Below are 12,241 nucleotides of genomic sequence, written 5' to 3'. Positions count from 1 at the left end.
CACAATGGACAGAGCTGTGTAATTCCTCTACTCTAAAACAGCTGATCAGCTGGGGTGCAAGTTGTCTGACCCCCCACTCCCTATCTAATATTGATGGCTTATCCAGGAATTCCTCTTTAAGAGCATATTCACAGAAATGACATTAAAGGGATTTTCCCAGATTTGTTAAAAATTGCTGGAGAGCAGAGGGTTCTATAAAATAAAGTAAAAACCGTCACTCACCTTTTTAAATGCCTCACTTCTCTGGTCCTGTCAGGCCGTACAGCGCCACGTGTTGTTCATTGTTCACATGACCACTGCATCCTCTCACTGGCCTCAGCAGTTACCTGCACATGAACTGCCCAGTAGGGATCGGAGCAGCGGGACATTTAGGAGGTGACTGTGGTTTGTTCATTCTTTTATACGAGCATCTGCTCTTAGGGAATTATAAAAATCTTTGAAAACCCTTTTAATGGGATCTGCCAGTTCAGAATTCCCAGAAGAGAGTTGGCAGCATATACATGGCATTCTTTATCATAGTCTAAAAGGGATGAGGAAGCATGGTTGCTCTGTCATTTTTCTCCCATAGACTCCAACTCATTCTACATCTTTTTGTGCTGCAATCATGAAGACTCGAGGAACGGAACTACCAGAAACTCAATTATTCAGTTTTTAATTCATTATTTCATTATAGCTTCATGCATTCCCCATGTAGTAACAATTCTGGAGCATCTATTCTTATGACTCTATGTTGTGCTATTCCTTTATTATTTCTACTAGAAGTTATGAATGAATTGCTAGCAGTCTGCAGTAAGGGTACAGAGGGGAGGTAACCAGTTGGGGGGGGGGTGTACCTGCACAGACTCGCTCTATACAATCAGTGCTGCCTTGTCAGACTGTGCAGGTACACACCCCCAACTGGTAACACCCCTCTGTACCCTTACTGCAAACTGCTAGCAATTCATTCATAACTTCTAGTAGAAATAATAAAGAGCCATAAGAATAGATGCTCCAGAATTGTTATTACATGGGGAATGCATGAAGCTATTAAAACAGGCAGGTCCGGAGTGGTGACAGGTCCTCTTTAACCTGGAGATAATTGACATTTTATAATAAACATTTTTCCATTTCCCATAGATGTATAAAATGGATTACAGTAAGGGGCTGATATAAATTTAAAGAGGTTTTCCGAGATTTTTATGCTGATGACCTATACTCTGGATAGGTCATCAGTATCTGATCAGTGGAGGTCCGACACCCGGGACCCCTTCTGATCAGCTGTTTGAGAAGGCAGCATTGCGCCTGTGAGCTCCGCGGCCTTCTCTCTGCTTTTTCTAGGCTGAGTGACGACACGTTCATGTGGCCTAGGAGCAGCTCAGCTCCATTCAAGTGAATGGTGCAGAGTGCAATACCAAGCACAGCCACTATATAATGTACGGTGCTGTCCTTGGAAAGCTGCAAGAAGGCAGCGGCGCTCAAAGGAGTGTCGGTGCCTTCTCAAACAGCTGATTGGTGGAGGTCCTGGGTGTTGGACCCCCACCAATCAGATACTGATAACCTATCCAGAGGATAGGTCATCAGTTAAAAAAAACTCCTGGAAAAACCTTTTAATCATAAAGCTACAGGTGAAACTCGAAAAATTAGAGTATCGTGCAAAAGTCCATTTATTTCAGTAATGCAACTTAAAAGGAATTGCATTAATGCAGCTTAAAATTAGAATTTTGTGAAAAGGTTCAATATTCTAGGCTCAAAGTGTCACACTCTAGTCAGCTAATTAATCCATACCCCCTGAGCAAAGGGTACCTCCAAATTGTGACTTTGGGGTTTCATAAGCTGTAAGCCATAATCATCCAAATTATAACAAAGGCTTGAAATATCTCACTTTGCATGTAATGAGTCTCATATGTTAGTTTCACCTTTTAAGTTGCATTACTGAAATAAATGAACTTTGCACAATATTCTAATTTTTGGAGTTTCACCTGTATATGAATGATATTGTTTACATTCCTGAGGGCCGAAAAAAATCACGACAGCTTTATAGTTTTGTGCCTTCACTTAGTTTGCAGTCTGCCAGGTTTCTGTTGCTTATAGTGGCCAGCTTAGTCTAATATCTCTCGGTCACTCTCCGCACACGGGTGACGGCGCATGGGTTTTCAGCAGGGCTGAGAGAGTGGAGCGAGATCTGCAGGCCGGGGCCATTCAGTGCCTCATTCATGATTCCTTGACCCTTCACAGTGACAAGAACAATAAAGGTATGTATAGACTCATGGCTTTTGTGGCTATGTAGCCATGTCACCAGTTTGTGTTTTCTAGGTGACAGTTTCCCTTTAAATTCCTGTAAGTAGATATGCAATAACTGGAAAACTTTGTTTATGCTTTCAATAATAAGAAATCTATGAATTTGTCCTGAGAAAAAGTATTGCTTAAGGCTACTTTCACATTAGCAGGCTGTTCTGGCAGGGGAACAGCTGTACTAATGGTAGCCCATGTGTACCGTCGGAAGTCTGCTCTGGCCCTATTCGCTATAATAGGGACGGAGGTCCGGCCGCAGCACGGCAAACATGCTGAAAGGCGGCCAGACAAAAACTTCAGTATGCTGCAGTTTTTGTCTGGCCGTCCCTTGGCATGTTTGCCGTGCTGCAGCCACATCTCCCGCCCATTCCCATTATAGTGAAGGGGCGGGGCCGGACTTCCGGCGGTACACATGGGCTACCATTAGTACAGATCCGGCAGGCTAACACTGATGTGAAAGTAGCCCGTGTCAGATTCTCCTTCATGGATTCCCCGAAAGCAGAGGACAACCTCTCTACTACTTTCTGTTGGTGGCACAGCAGCGACCACACAGGCAACATCTCTGACAATAAAATAAGAGCCTTAGATTGATAGAACGTAAATATATTTTATTATTAACATTTCTACACTTCCTAAGGAACTTAAATTATACGAGATTTTTTTTCTGTAAGCTGGAGTCTGAGTTGGTACTTTTTTCCGACTGTAGCCAAAATAGCCCCGACTCCAACTTCACAGCCCTGGTAAAGATCACACGTCGTAGATTGCAGTCACTAGTGCAAGCCCTGTATAGACACTGATCCAGCAAGGAGTGCAGGAAGATGTTCTAAGACCTACAGCCTGTGACTCAGGACCATTACACTGCAAAATATTGTTCAGAGGTTGACCTGCACATTAAATCACAAACCATCATTATTAAATCATCAATATTCTATACAAAACTGGTAAATACAGCTACAGAAGAAATTACTAGGTCAATGTAGCAGAACTAAGGGCATTTCCTCTGCACACAATGTTTTCCTTCTTCTTCATATTCCTTCTTTGATATATAGTTCTCTTGTAACGTTCCCTGTGAGGACAGACAAGATGGCAAATTGTGAATGAACGCTGTTAGTAGTATTTCCCAGTATTCTTGTCATAAGGCTGGTTACATATTTCAGACATATGTGTTTTGGGACTAACTGGGTTAAATGACCCAAACTTTTCTCTTTTAGGAAAAAAGTGGAAGTGAGACCCCTAGTGGCTGTGACTTTACAGCTTTTTTTTTTTCAGGTGGATGCAGGCATATTTTGTAAATGAAGTGATTTAGAAATTTGCTATTTGCATCATTCTCTATTAAATGAAATTGTAGGAAAGTACAGTGTCTCTTTAAGGCTTTTTGCGCACTGCATCTGAGTTCAACATTTGGCATATAAAAAATATATTATATATTATATTAGTCTCCATAGGACCTCAGACACCTGACAGAACCCAAAAGAGCGTTCTTTTAGCTTCCATGCACTGGCATACTTAAAAAAAAAAAAAAAAAAAAAGTATAGTAAAGTAAAGCCAACCACAAAAATGTTCAGTGTATTTTTTTTTTTTCTCTTTACAATAGGACCCTATACGTGACATGTCACTGTATGTCTATATAGTGGCATACGGCTGAGTTTTCCATCAAAGCTATACTTAGGGAAATCTTCAATGTGCACATCAAAATAGATTTGCACAAAAATATTTGCCATGGTCAGGCTTTTTTCTGCAGAGGCCATGCCCACTTTTAAAATTTGACAAGTAACATGAATTATTTTTTTTATGCCAAAACAAGGATCAATGTGTTCTGAACCACAGTACTTATTAGTCACTACAAAACTTCTATTTTATGACTCAACCGTCAAACAATGTGTAGATTCAAGCAAATGAAACAAGCTAACAATTGTGAAGATTTATAAAGAACCATCGATGAAAGAGGTGGATCTCTAAACTAATGAGAATGGGAGAGTTTATGGGATTGTCAGATGTAAAGTTGTTAATGGACACATGAGCTATTAGAGGAGTTTTAAAGGGGCAAAATGGGTCCAGGAAGAAGAGACTGTCGGGGTAACTTGGGAAGCATTAGAACAGGAGCACGGGAATCGGTAAGCAATTACTTTTTTTTAAGCTTGTGTGCCTTTTTCTTTACTGAACCACCCCCAACTTACAGTACATCTACAACCATGTTCGTCATGTAGGATTCAGAATAGCACAGAGATAATCCATATATCATGTACCACTCCTCAGGACTTGCATTAGGCCTCGTACACATGGCTATGTCTGTATTGTGGTCTGCAAACCATGGATCCGCGAAATATGGACAACTTCCATGTGCAATACGCATTTTTCTCACTTGTATTACCAGAAAATACTATTTTCTTCCACAATACGGAGAAGCATAGGCCATGTTCTATAACTTGCATAACTGACACACGGATATGGACACATGTAGTGTCTGTTGTTGTTGGGGTTTTTTTTGGGGGGGGGGGGGTGTATTTTTTCTGTGCTATCCTCAAAAATGCGATCAGATACAAAATAGGGTCGTGTACATGAGCCCTTAGGCATATTTTTCCAGGAGTGATCCCTAGAATAGTTATAAATTGCACAATGCTTTTAAAATATATTACAGTTAACTCACCAGTGAAGCGATGGTGGAGCCACCACGCCATGCACTAAGCCGCCTCCTTTCTACTGCTAGTTCACTTGCAAGCAGCCTCAGTTTTATGTTCTATGAGTAAAAACAAGATTACATTAAAGGGGTTCTCCACTTTGGACAATTCCTTCTTAAGGTTTCCTTTAAAATAAGCTGACAACTTGTCCCCTCTGTTGCAACCCCCCCTGCATTCAGCCTTAATTTGTGGTGAAATCTGGCAGTAATTATTCAGCACCGTAATAGAGAAATGAAACAATACACAGTGCCCATTCCTATTAATAGAGCGAAGACCAGGAGTTCAGTTCTCACATGACAGCTGGGCTACTGCATAGCAGAGCAGAAGTACCGATCCCAGCCATTAAACCCCTTAGATGCTGCATGCAATAGTGACTGAAGCACCTAAGCAGTTTCAGAAGGAGAAGACTCCTGTCAGCCATCGGCACTACCGCAAATGAGATTGCAGGTTGCCAATCTTTGTAGATGGTAGCCAAGTGCCTAATGAAGGCGCCCAGGTCTGCTCTCAGTGTGTGCCTACCAGCCTGTGCCAGAGGCCACCAAAAAGACAGAATAAAAAGCAGTCAAAATGTATGTTCCTCAAAATGATATTAACAAAAACTACATGTTGTCCTGCAAAAAGTAAGATCTCTCACAGCTCCGTAAAAAGAAAAAAAGTTATGGGTCTTGGGATTCAACAAAGCAGAACCATTTTTTAAAGGGATTTTTATTGTACAAAAGTGGCATCGCTGTAATCGTACTGAGAGTAAAGTTATCATTTATGCTGCAAAGTGAAAGTCGCAGAATTTATAACATAAAAAGGCAATGATGGTATTTGTTTTTTTTTTGTTTGTTTCTTCCTCTGCAGTAAGAATTAATAAAAGTTAATCAGTGAATGTTTACACCAAAATGGTGCCATTTAAAAACTACAACTTGTCTTGTCAAAAAACATTCCCTCATACAGCTACATCGATGGATAAATTAATCAAGTTATAGCTCTTGGAATGCAACTATCAAAAAAAAAAAAGTGCTTGGTCACTGAGGCCCAAAATGTATACGGGGAAGGGATTACTCTAACATTCCTTACAGCATAGAGAATAACTGATACCTTTGTCCTTTTGGAGAGATCTCTGGTCAGTCTGTCAGTAAAACCTTGTAACAATGAGTTTCCCCCAGAAAGGATGATGTTACCATACAATTTCTGCAAAATAAAATACATTATTATTTCACAATCCCTGGTTCCAGTCAAGAAGCAAAATTACCGTCATATTTTATTGATTTAACTATTTCTCAATACTTTTTTTCAATTAGCCACCAGGAATAGAAATATTCTTATTTACATCCAGACCTGTATTTCCATAAAACTAGGCCACTCCTTAAAGAGGACCTGTCACAGTCCTGACATGTCCATTTTAGTACCTACTTGAACCCCCCATGTAATAACCGTTCTGGAGCATCTATTCTTAAGACTCTATGTTGTGTCATTTGTTTATTAGTCCTTCTAGAAGTTATGAATAAATTGGCACCATAACAGCATTCTAAAATCTCTAAATGCAAAATCTATATATTAAAGGAGTTATCTCACTTCAGCAACTGGCATGTATCACGTAGATAAAGTTAATACAAGGCACTTACAAATTTATTATGATTATCCATATTGCTTCCTTTACTGGCTGGATTCCATTTTCCATCACATTATACACTGCTTGTTTCCATGGTTACGACCACCCTACAATCCATCAGCGGCGGTCGTGCTTGCACACTATAGGAATGAGCACTGGCCTCTCTGGTGGACAGGACGTGGGAGCTCACATAAGTCGGCACTTTTTCCTACAGTATACAAGCCCAGCCACCGCTGCTGGAATCCTGGGTGGTCATAACTGTGGAAATCAGCAGTGTATAATATGCTGGAAAAATGAATCCAGCCAGGAAAGGTGGCAATATGGACAATCCGAATAAATTAGTAAGAGCCTTGTGTTAACTTCCTCTACAGGATAAAAGTAATTTGCTGAAGTGAGAGAACCCCTTTAAATAAATATGAGGTTCTTAGCAAATATCTCATAAAAGGGCCCACCTACCCCAGCAAAGTGACCTCATTCTAAGCAGGAGCCTAGTCTGAATGCACTCCTATTATGCCACCTATTCCACAGGCTGCTTTTACTTAGCGGATACATAGAGCTTCTATGCTTTGGGTCGTTGTCCTTAAATTCTTTGTGTGTTATTAGTTTAAGCAGACTGTGATTGTCTATTGTTGTGACTTAGATGAAGATCAGATCACATTTTATGACTAATTTGTGCAGAAATCCATATCATTCCAAAGGGTTCATATACTTTTTCTTGCAACTGTATATGTAGGTTCTGCTCTCCTGAATTTAGATCAAAGCCTTGATCTGTAGAAATGCGGGAGGTCTGGGTATTATACACTGCTCAAAAAAAATAAAGGGAACACAAAAATAACACATCCTAGATCTGAATTAATTAAATATTCTTCTGAAATACTTTGTTCTTTACATAGTTGAATGTGCTGACAACAAAATCACACAAAAATTTTTAAAATGGAAATCAAATTTTTCAACCCATGGAGGTCTGGATTTGGAGTCACACTTAAAATTAAAGTGGAAAAACACACTACAGGCTGATCCAACTTTGATGTAATGTCCTTAAAACAAGTCAAAATGAGGCTCAGTAGTGTGTGTGGCCTCCACGTGCCTGTATGACCTCCCTACAACGCCTGTGCATGCTCCTGATGAGGTGGCGGACGGTCTCCTGAGGGATCTCCTCCCAGACCTGGACTAAAGCATCTGCCAACTCCTGGACAGTCTGGTGCAACGTTGGTGGATAGAGCGAGACATGATGTCCCAGATGTGCTTAATTGGATTCAGGTCTGGGGAACTGGCGGGCCAGTCCATAGCATCAATGCCTTCATCTTGCAGGAACTGCTGACACACTCCAGCCACATGAGGTCTAGCATTGTCTTGCATTAGGAGGAACCCAGGGCCAACCGCACCAGCATATGGTCTCACAAGGGGTCTGAGGATCTCATCTCGGTACCTAATGGCAGTCGGGCTACCTCTGGCGAGCACATGGAGGGCTGTGCGGCCATCCAAAGAAATGCCACCCCACACCATTACTGACCCAATGCCAAAGCGGTCATGCTGGAGGATGTTGCAGGCAGCAGAACGTTCTCCATGGCGTCTCCAGACTCTGTCACGTCTGTCACATATGCTCAGTGTGAACCTGCTTTCATCTGTGAAGAGCACAGGGCGCCAGTGGCGAATTTGCCAATCTTGGTGTTCTCTGGCAAATGCCAAACGCCCTGCACGGTGTTGGGCTGTAAGCACAACCCTCACCTGTGGACGTCGGGCCCTCATATCACCCTCATGGAGTCTGTTTCTGACCGTTTGAGCAGACACATGCACATTTGTGGCCTGCTGGAGGTCATTTTGCAGGGCTCTGGCAGTGCTCCTCCTGTTCCTCCTTGCACAAAGGCGGAGGTAGCGGTCCTGCTGCTGGGTTGTTGGCCTCCTCCACGTCTCCTGATGTACTGGCCTGTCTCCTGGTAGCGCCTCCATGCTCTGGACACTACGCTGACAGACACAGCAAACCTTCTTGCCACAGCTCGCATTGATGTGCCATCCTGGATAAGCTGCACTACCTGAGCCACTTGTATGGGTTGTAGACTCCGTCTCATGCTACCACTAGAGTGAAAGCACCGCCAGCATTCAAAAGTGACCAAAACATCAGCCAGGAAGCATGGGAACTGAGAAGTGGTCTGTGGTCACCACTTGTAGAACCACTCCTTTATTGGGGGTGTCTTGCTAATTGCCTATAATTTCCACCTGTTGTCTATCCCATTTGCACAACAGCATGTGAAATTGATTGTCACTCAGTGTTGCTTCCTTAGTGGACAGTTTGATTTCACAGAAGTGTGATTGACTTGGAGTTACATTGTGTTGTTTAAGTGTTCCCTTTATTTTTTTGAGCAGTGTATAATAACGGCATAAAAATTTACACATATTAATGCCGTCAAAAAGCAACTACTGTGGCCCCATGAGAACCAGACATGCTCTGCATTGACTCCTATCAGCTACTGTGCACATTTTGTATACTTACTGCACTTATTTTACTGTCACACATCTCAACACTTTTCAGCAAAACTTCACTGACTCCAAGTGCAGTATTATCAGGTGAAGCCTAAAGAGAGAAAATAGTGTGAATATTTCATACCATTCTACACAAAGGCAATAAAAAGAGCGACACTTACTGTTAATGGTAGGATAAGTGTTACAGATCAATAACCTAATATGCATCTACCTCAGTGGGAAACATGCCATTTCTATTATGTACCAATTGTGCATTCCAAGGGATAGGGAAATCAGCCATAAGGCCTCATCCACACGTCAGTGAATTGTGGATGTGTGCTGTGTGCTGTCTTCATGGTCCGCTCCTGTATCCATTGACTTTAATGTGTGCATTCACACATCAGTGGTTTTCCATGGTGACACCACGGAAGCATGCCCTAATTTTGTACAGTGATTACAGATGCCTCATGCACATTATAGTTTATGGGTCTGAAAACCACAGACACAACACGGATGCCATGGATCTTTGATAGTATGGTCTGGAAATTCATTTTCAGCCTCTGTCAAATACAGATGACATGCAGGGCAAAAAATGGAGATATGGATTCTTCATGGATGAATTACTGACCAGCTTGTCATGGATGTTGCCACAGACACGGACGTGTGAAAGAAGCCTTAAAATAAAAAATTTGCCTATTTTCTTATTTTTCACACTGCTGGCAAAATATAGCTGGTGATTTTGTGACCGTAGCAAAAGATCCAACATGGTTGTTTATAATTTTTTGCCATATGAAGCCACCGAAGCTGTGTCGGCCCATGATTTTACCACTGCCATAGTGTGAATTTATTATGTAAGTGTAAATGCTTTTATTTTTCCTTGGAATTATTTCCTCCAAGATCTGGCCTGTCCACGTGGCAGATTCCCTTCAAGTCCTGTATGGGGGCCCCCACATAGTGTAATAATTATTGGTGAACTTTAAAAAAAAATAAAATAAATAAATTAAAAGAACCTAGCCTCTGATCTCTGTAGCTTCTCTTCTTGGCCACCACTTCAGAATAGAATAGGTGAGCAGACGCTGATCACAGATGATAGACCATTCCTAGATTATCATGTCTCCCATATTGCCCTACATTGATATGAGTACTGGTGATTATTAGCACTAGCATGATATCAAAGCAAAAAATGGTGGAAAAAAACATGGCAAAAACACAGGTGGCCAAAAAATGCACGCAGTTAGGGCTCATTCAGACGGCCGTATGCTGTCCACAAAAATACTGAATGCTATCCGTTTTTTTGCGGATCCGCAAAAAAAATGAAACATGTCCTATACTTGTCCGTGAAAATCAGGACATGGCCCCATTGAAGTCTATGGGTCCGCAAAAATACTGAATGCTATCCGTTTTTTTGCAGATCCGTTTTTTTGCGGATCCGCAAAAAAACGGATAGCATTCAGTATTTTTGCGGACAGCATACGGCCGTCTGAATGAGCCCTTAGGCTACATGCACACGACCGTTGTGTGTTTTGCAGATCCGCAAAACACGGATGGCGACCATGTGAGTTCCCCAATTTGCGGAACGGCACGGACAGCCATTGATATTACTGCCTATTCTTGTCCGCAAAACGGACAAGAATAGGACAGGTTATATTGTTTTTGCGAGGACACGGAATGGAGCAACGGATTGCTGTCCGCATCTTTTGCGGCCCCATTGAAGTGAACGGGTCTGCATCCGAGCCGCAAAAACTGACCAAAACAACGGCCGTGTGCATGAGGCCTTATTCTGACCTTTTTTTTACTGATGCTAAATTTCTGTGTGTAGTATACAAGAACGTTGAATTGATCTCCTTACATACTATATTATTTGGACCATAAGACACACTTTTTTTTAATCAGAATAAATCTTGCTAAAAAGTACCTGAGTTTTATAGTCTGCTCTCAGGAAGCTCCAGCAGTACCAGAATCCCTGACTGCTTCATTAATGATCTGGCAGAGCACATATACATCGATTTGCTGGATCAATGAGAGAGGTGTGCGCCTGCACTTATCTCTCTCCCTGCTCAATGCCGATCTGTGTGATCAGTGCAGGCAGGAGAGGAAGTCGGGCGATCATGGAGAGGACTGTGAGGAACACAGCCACCTTCATCCTGAAGATCCCCAAGCTGCAGAAAAGAGATGAAAACTCCGACTAACTGCAGCTTGAGGACCTTTGATAATGTCAGCAGGTGGAGGAGCCAGACCAAGAAGAGCAGAAATGTGAGATTAAGATGTATATGCAGCATTGCTGTGAGTATGCAGCGGTGCTGTGTGTGCGTGTATGTGTGCGCTGCAGTGCTGTGTGTGTATAATGTGCTTACTGCACTGCAGTGTGTGTATATGTGTACAGCAGAGCTGTGTGTGTAATGTTGTGCTTGTGTGTGTATAATATGTGTACTTCAAAGCTATGTGTGTACTGCAGAGCTGTGTGTGTACCGTATATTTGTATAATGTCATGATCTTGGTGTGTCTAGTAGTCTAAAATATACGGTAGAAGAATCTAACTATCATAGTCTAGCAAGATGTCAGACATTACGATTATAATACAAATGATACGCATACAAGGAGTATTAATCATATATTTATTATATATCTGTTCAGTAATTATATGCTGTGCCCCATTAACCTGATTGCATCCTTTATATAGACAGATTTAGGTTATGTTCACATCTATGTTGAGCGTTCCCTTTTTTTTTGTTCCAACATAAGAACAAAGTAACGAAATGCACTCCAAAGACGGATACATCATATGTCAGACACAAAGGGCGCCCAACGGACTTGAATGACTATTATAGGGTCCATTCGGTTTCTGTCATGTTGTTTTTCATATTACCGGACGAAATAGCCTCAGATATGAACAAAGTCTAAAAACTATTATTTTAGATTTGACTTAAAGGGGTTGGCCACTTTCTGGTTATTGCTGACCAACATGTTTGTAAGATGATAATATTACACTTACTACTATAGCCTTTGTTAAAATTCTGCACCATTGTCTATATTTCAGAAGGCATCCCCCCTTCTTTACAAAATCTGTTGTGCTGTCCACACAGAGGTCCTGTCCATAAGATGGCCGCTGATGGAGGTTCATGTGATGAGGCAAATCACCTCGATGTGATGTCTCCTCCATTCAAATACACCTGCCATCTGCACTTGCACTGTTTAGTGCAGATGCAGTGTATGTGAATGAAGGAGACATCAC

At 41.7% G+C, this 12,241-nt stretch overlaps 1 protein-coding gene across 1 annotated transcript in view; it reads right to left on the bottom strand.

The window, feature by feature from the left end:
- Positions 1 to 2,724: 2,724 nt before the first annotated feature.
- Positions 2,725 to 12,241, bottom strand: part of LOC120997910 (actin-like protein 6A) — a 33,523-nt gene continuing 24,006 nt past the window's right edge. The window contains exons 11-14 of the mRNA XM_040428272.1: positions 9,041 to 9,121; positions 6,030 to 6,128; positions 4,919 to 5,008; positions 2,725 to 3,337 (exon numbers count right to left, since the gene is read on the bottom strand). Coding sequence (XP_040284206.1) covers positions 3,257 to 3,337; positions 4,919 to 5,008; positions 6,030 to 6,128; positions 9,041 to 9,121 — 351 coding nt within the window. The 3' untranslated portion in view covers positions 2,725 to 3,256. The remainder of the gene's footprint in view (positions 3,338 to 4,918; positions 5,009 to 6,029; positions 6,129 to 9,040; positions 9,122 to 12,241) is intronic.

Source organism: Bufo bufo, chromosome 4, assembly GCF_905171765.1.
Source record: "Bufo bufo chromosome 4, aBufBuf1.1, whole genome shotgun sequence".
NCBI classification, from domain to species: Eukaryota; Metazoa; Chordata; class Amphibia; order Anura; family Bufonidae; genus Bufo; species Bufo bufo.
Note: the sequence above shows the minus strand (reverse complement) of the source record. Positions and strands in the feature narration are given on the sequence as shown.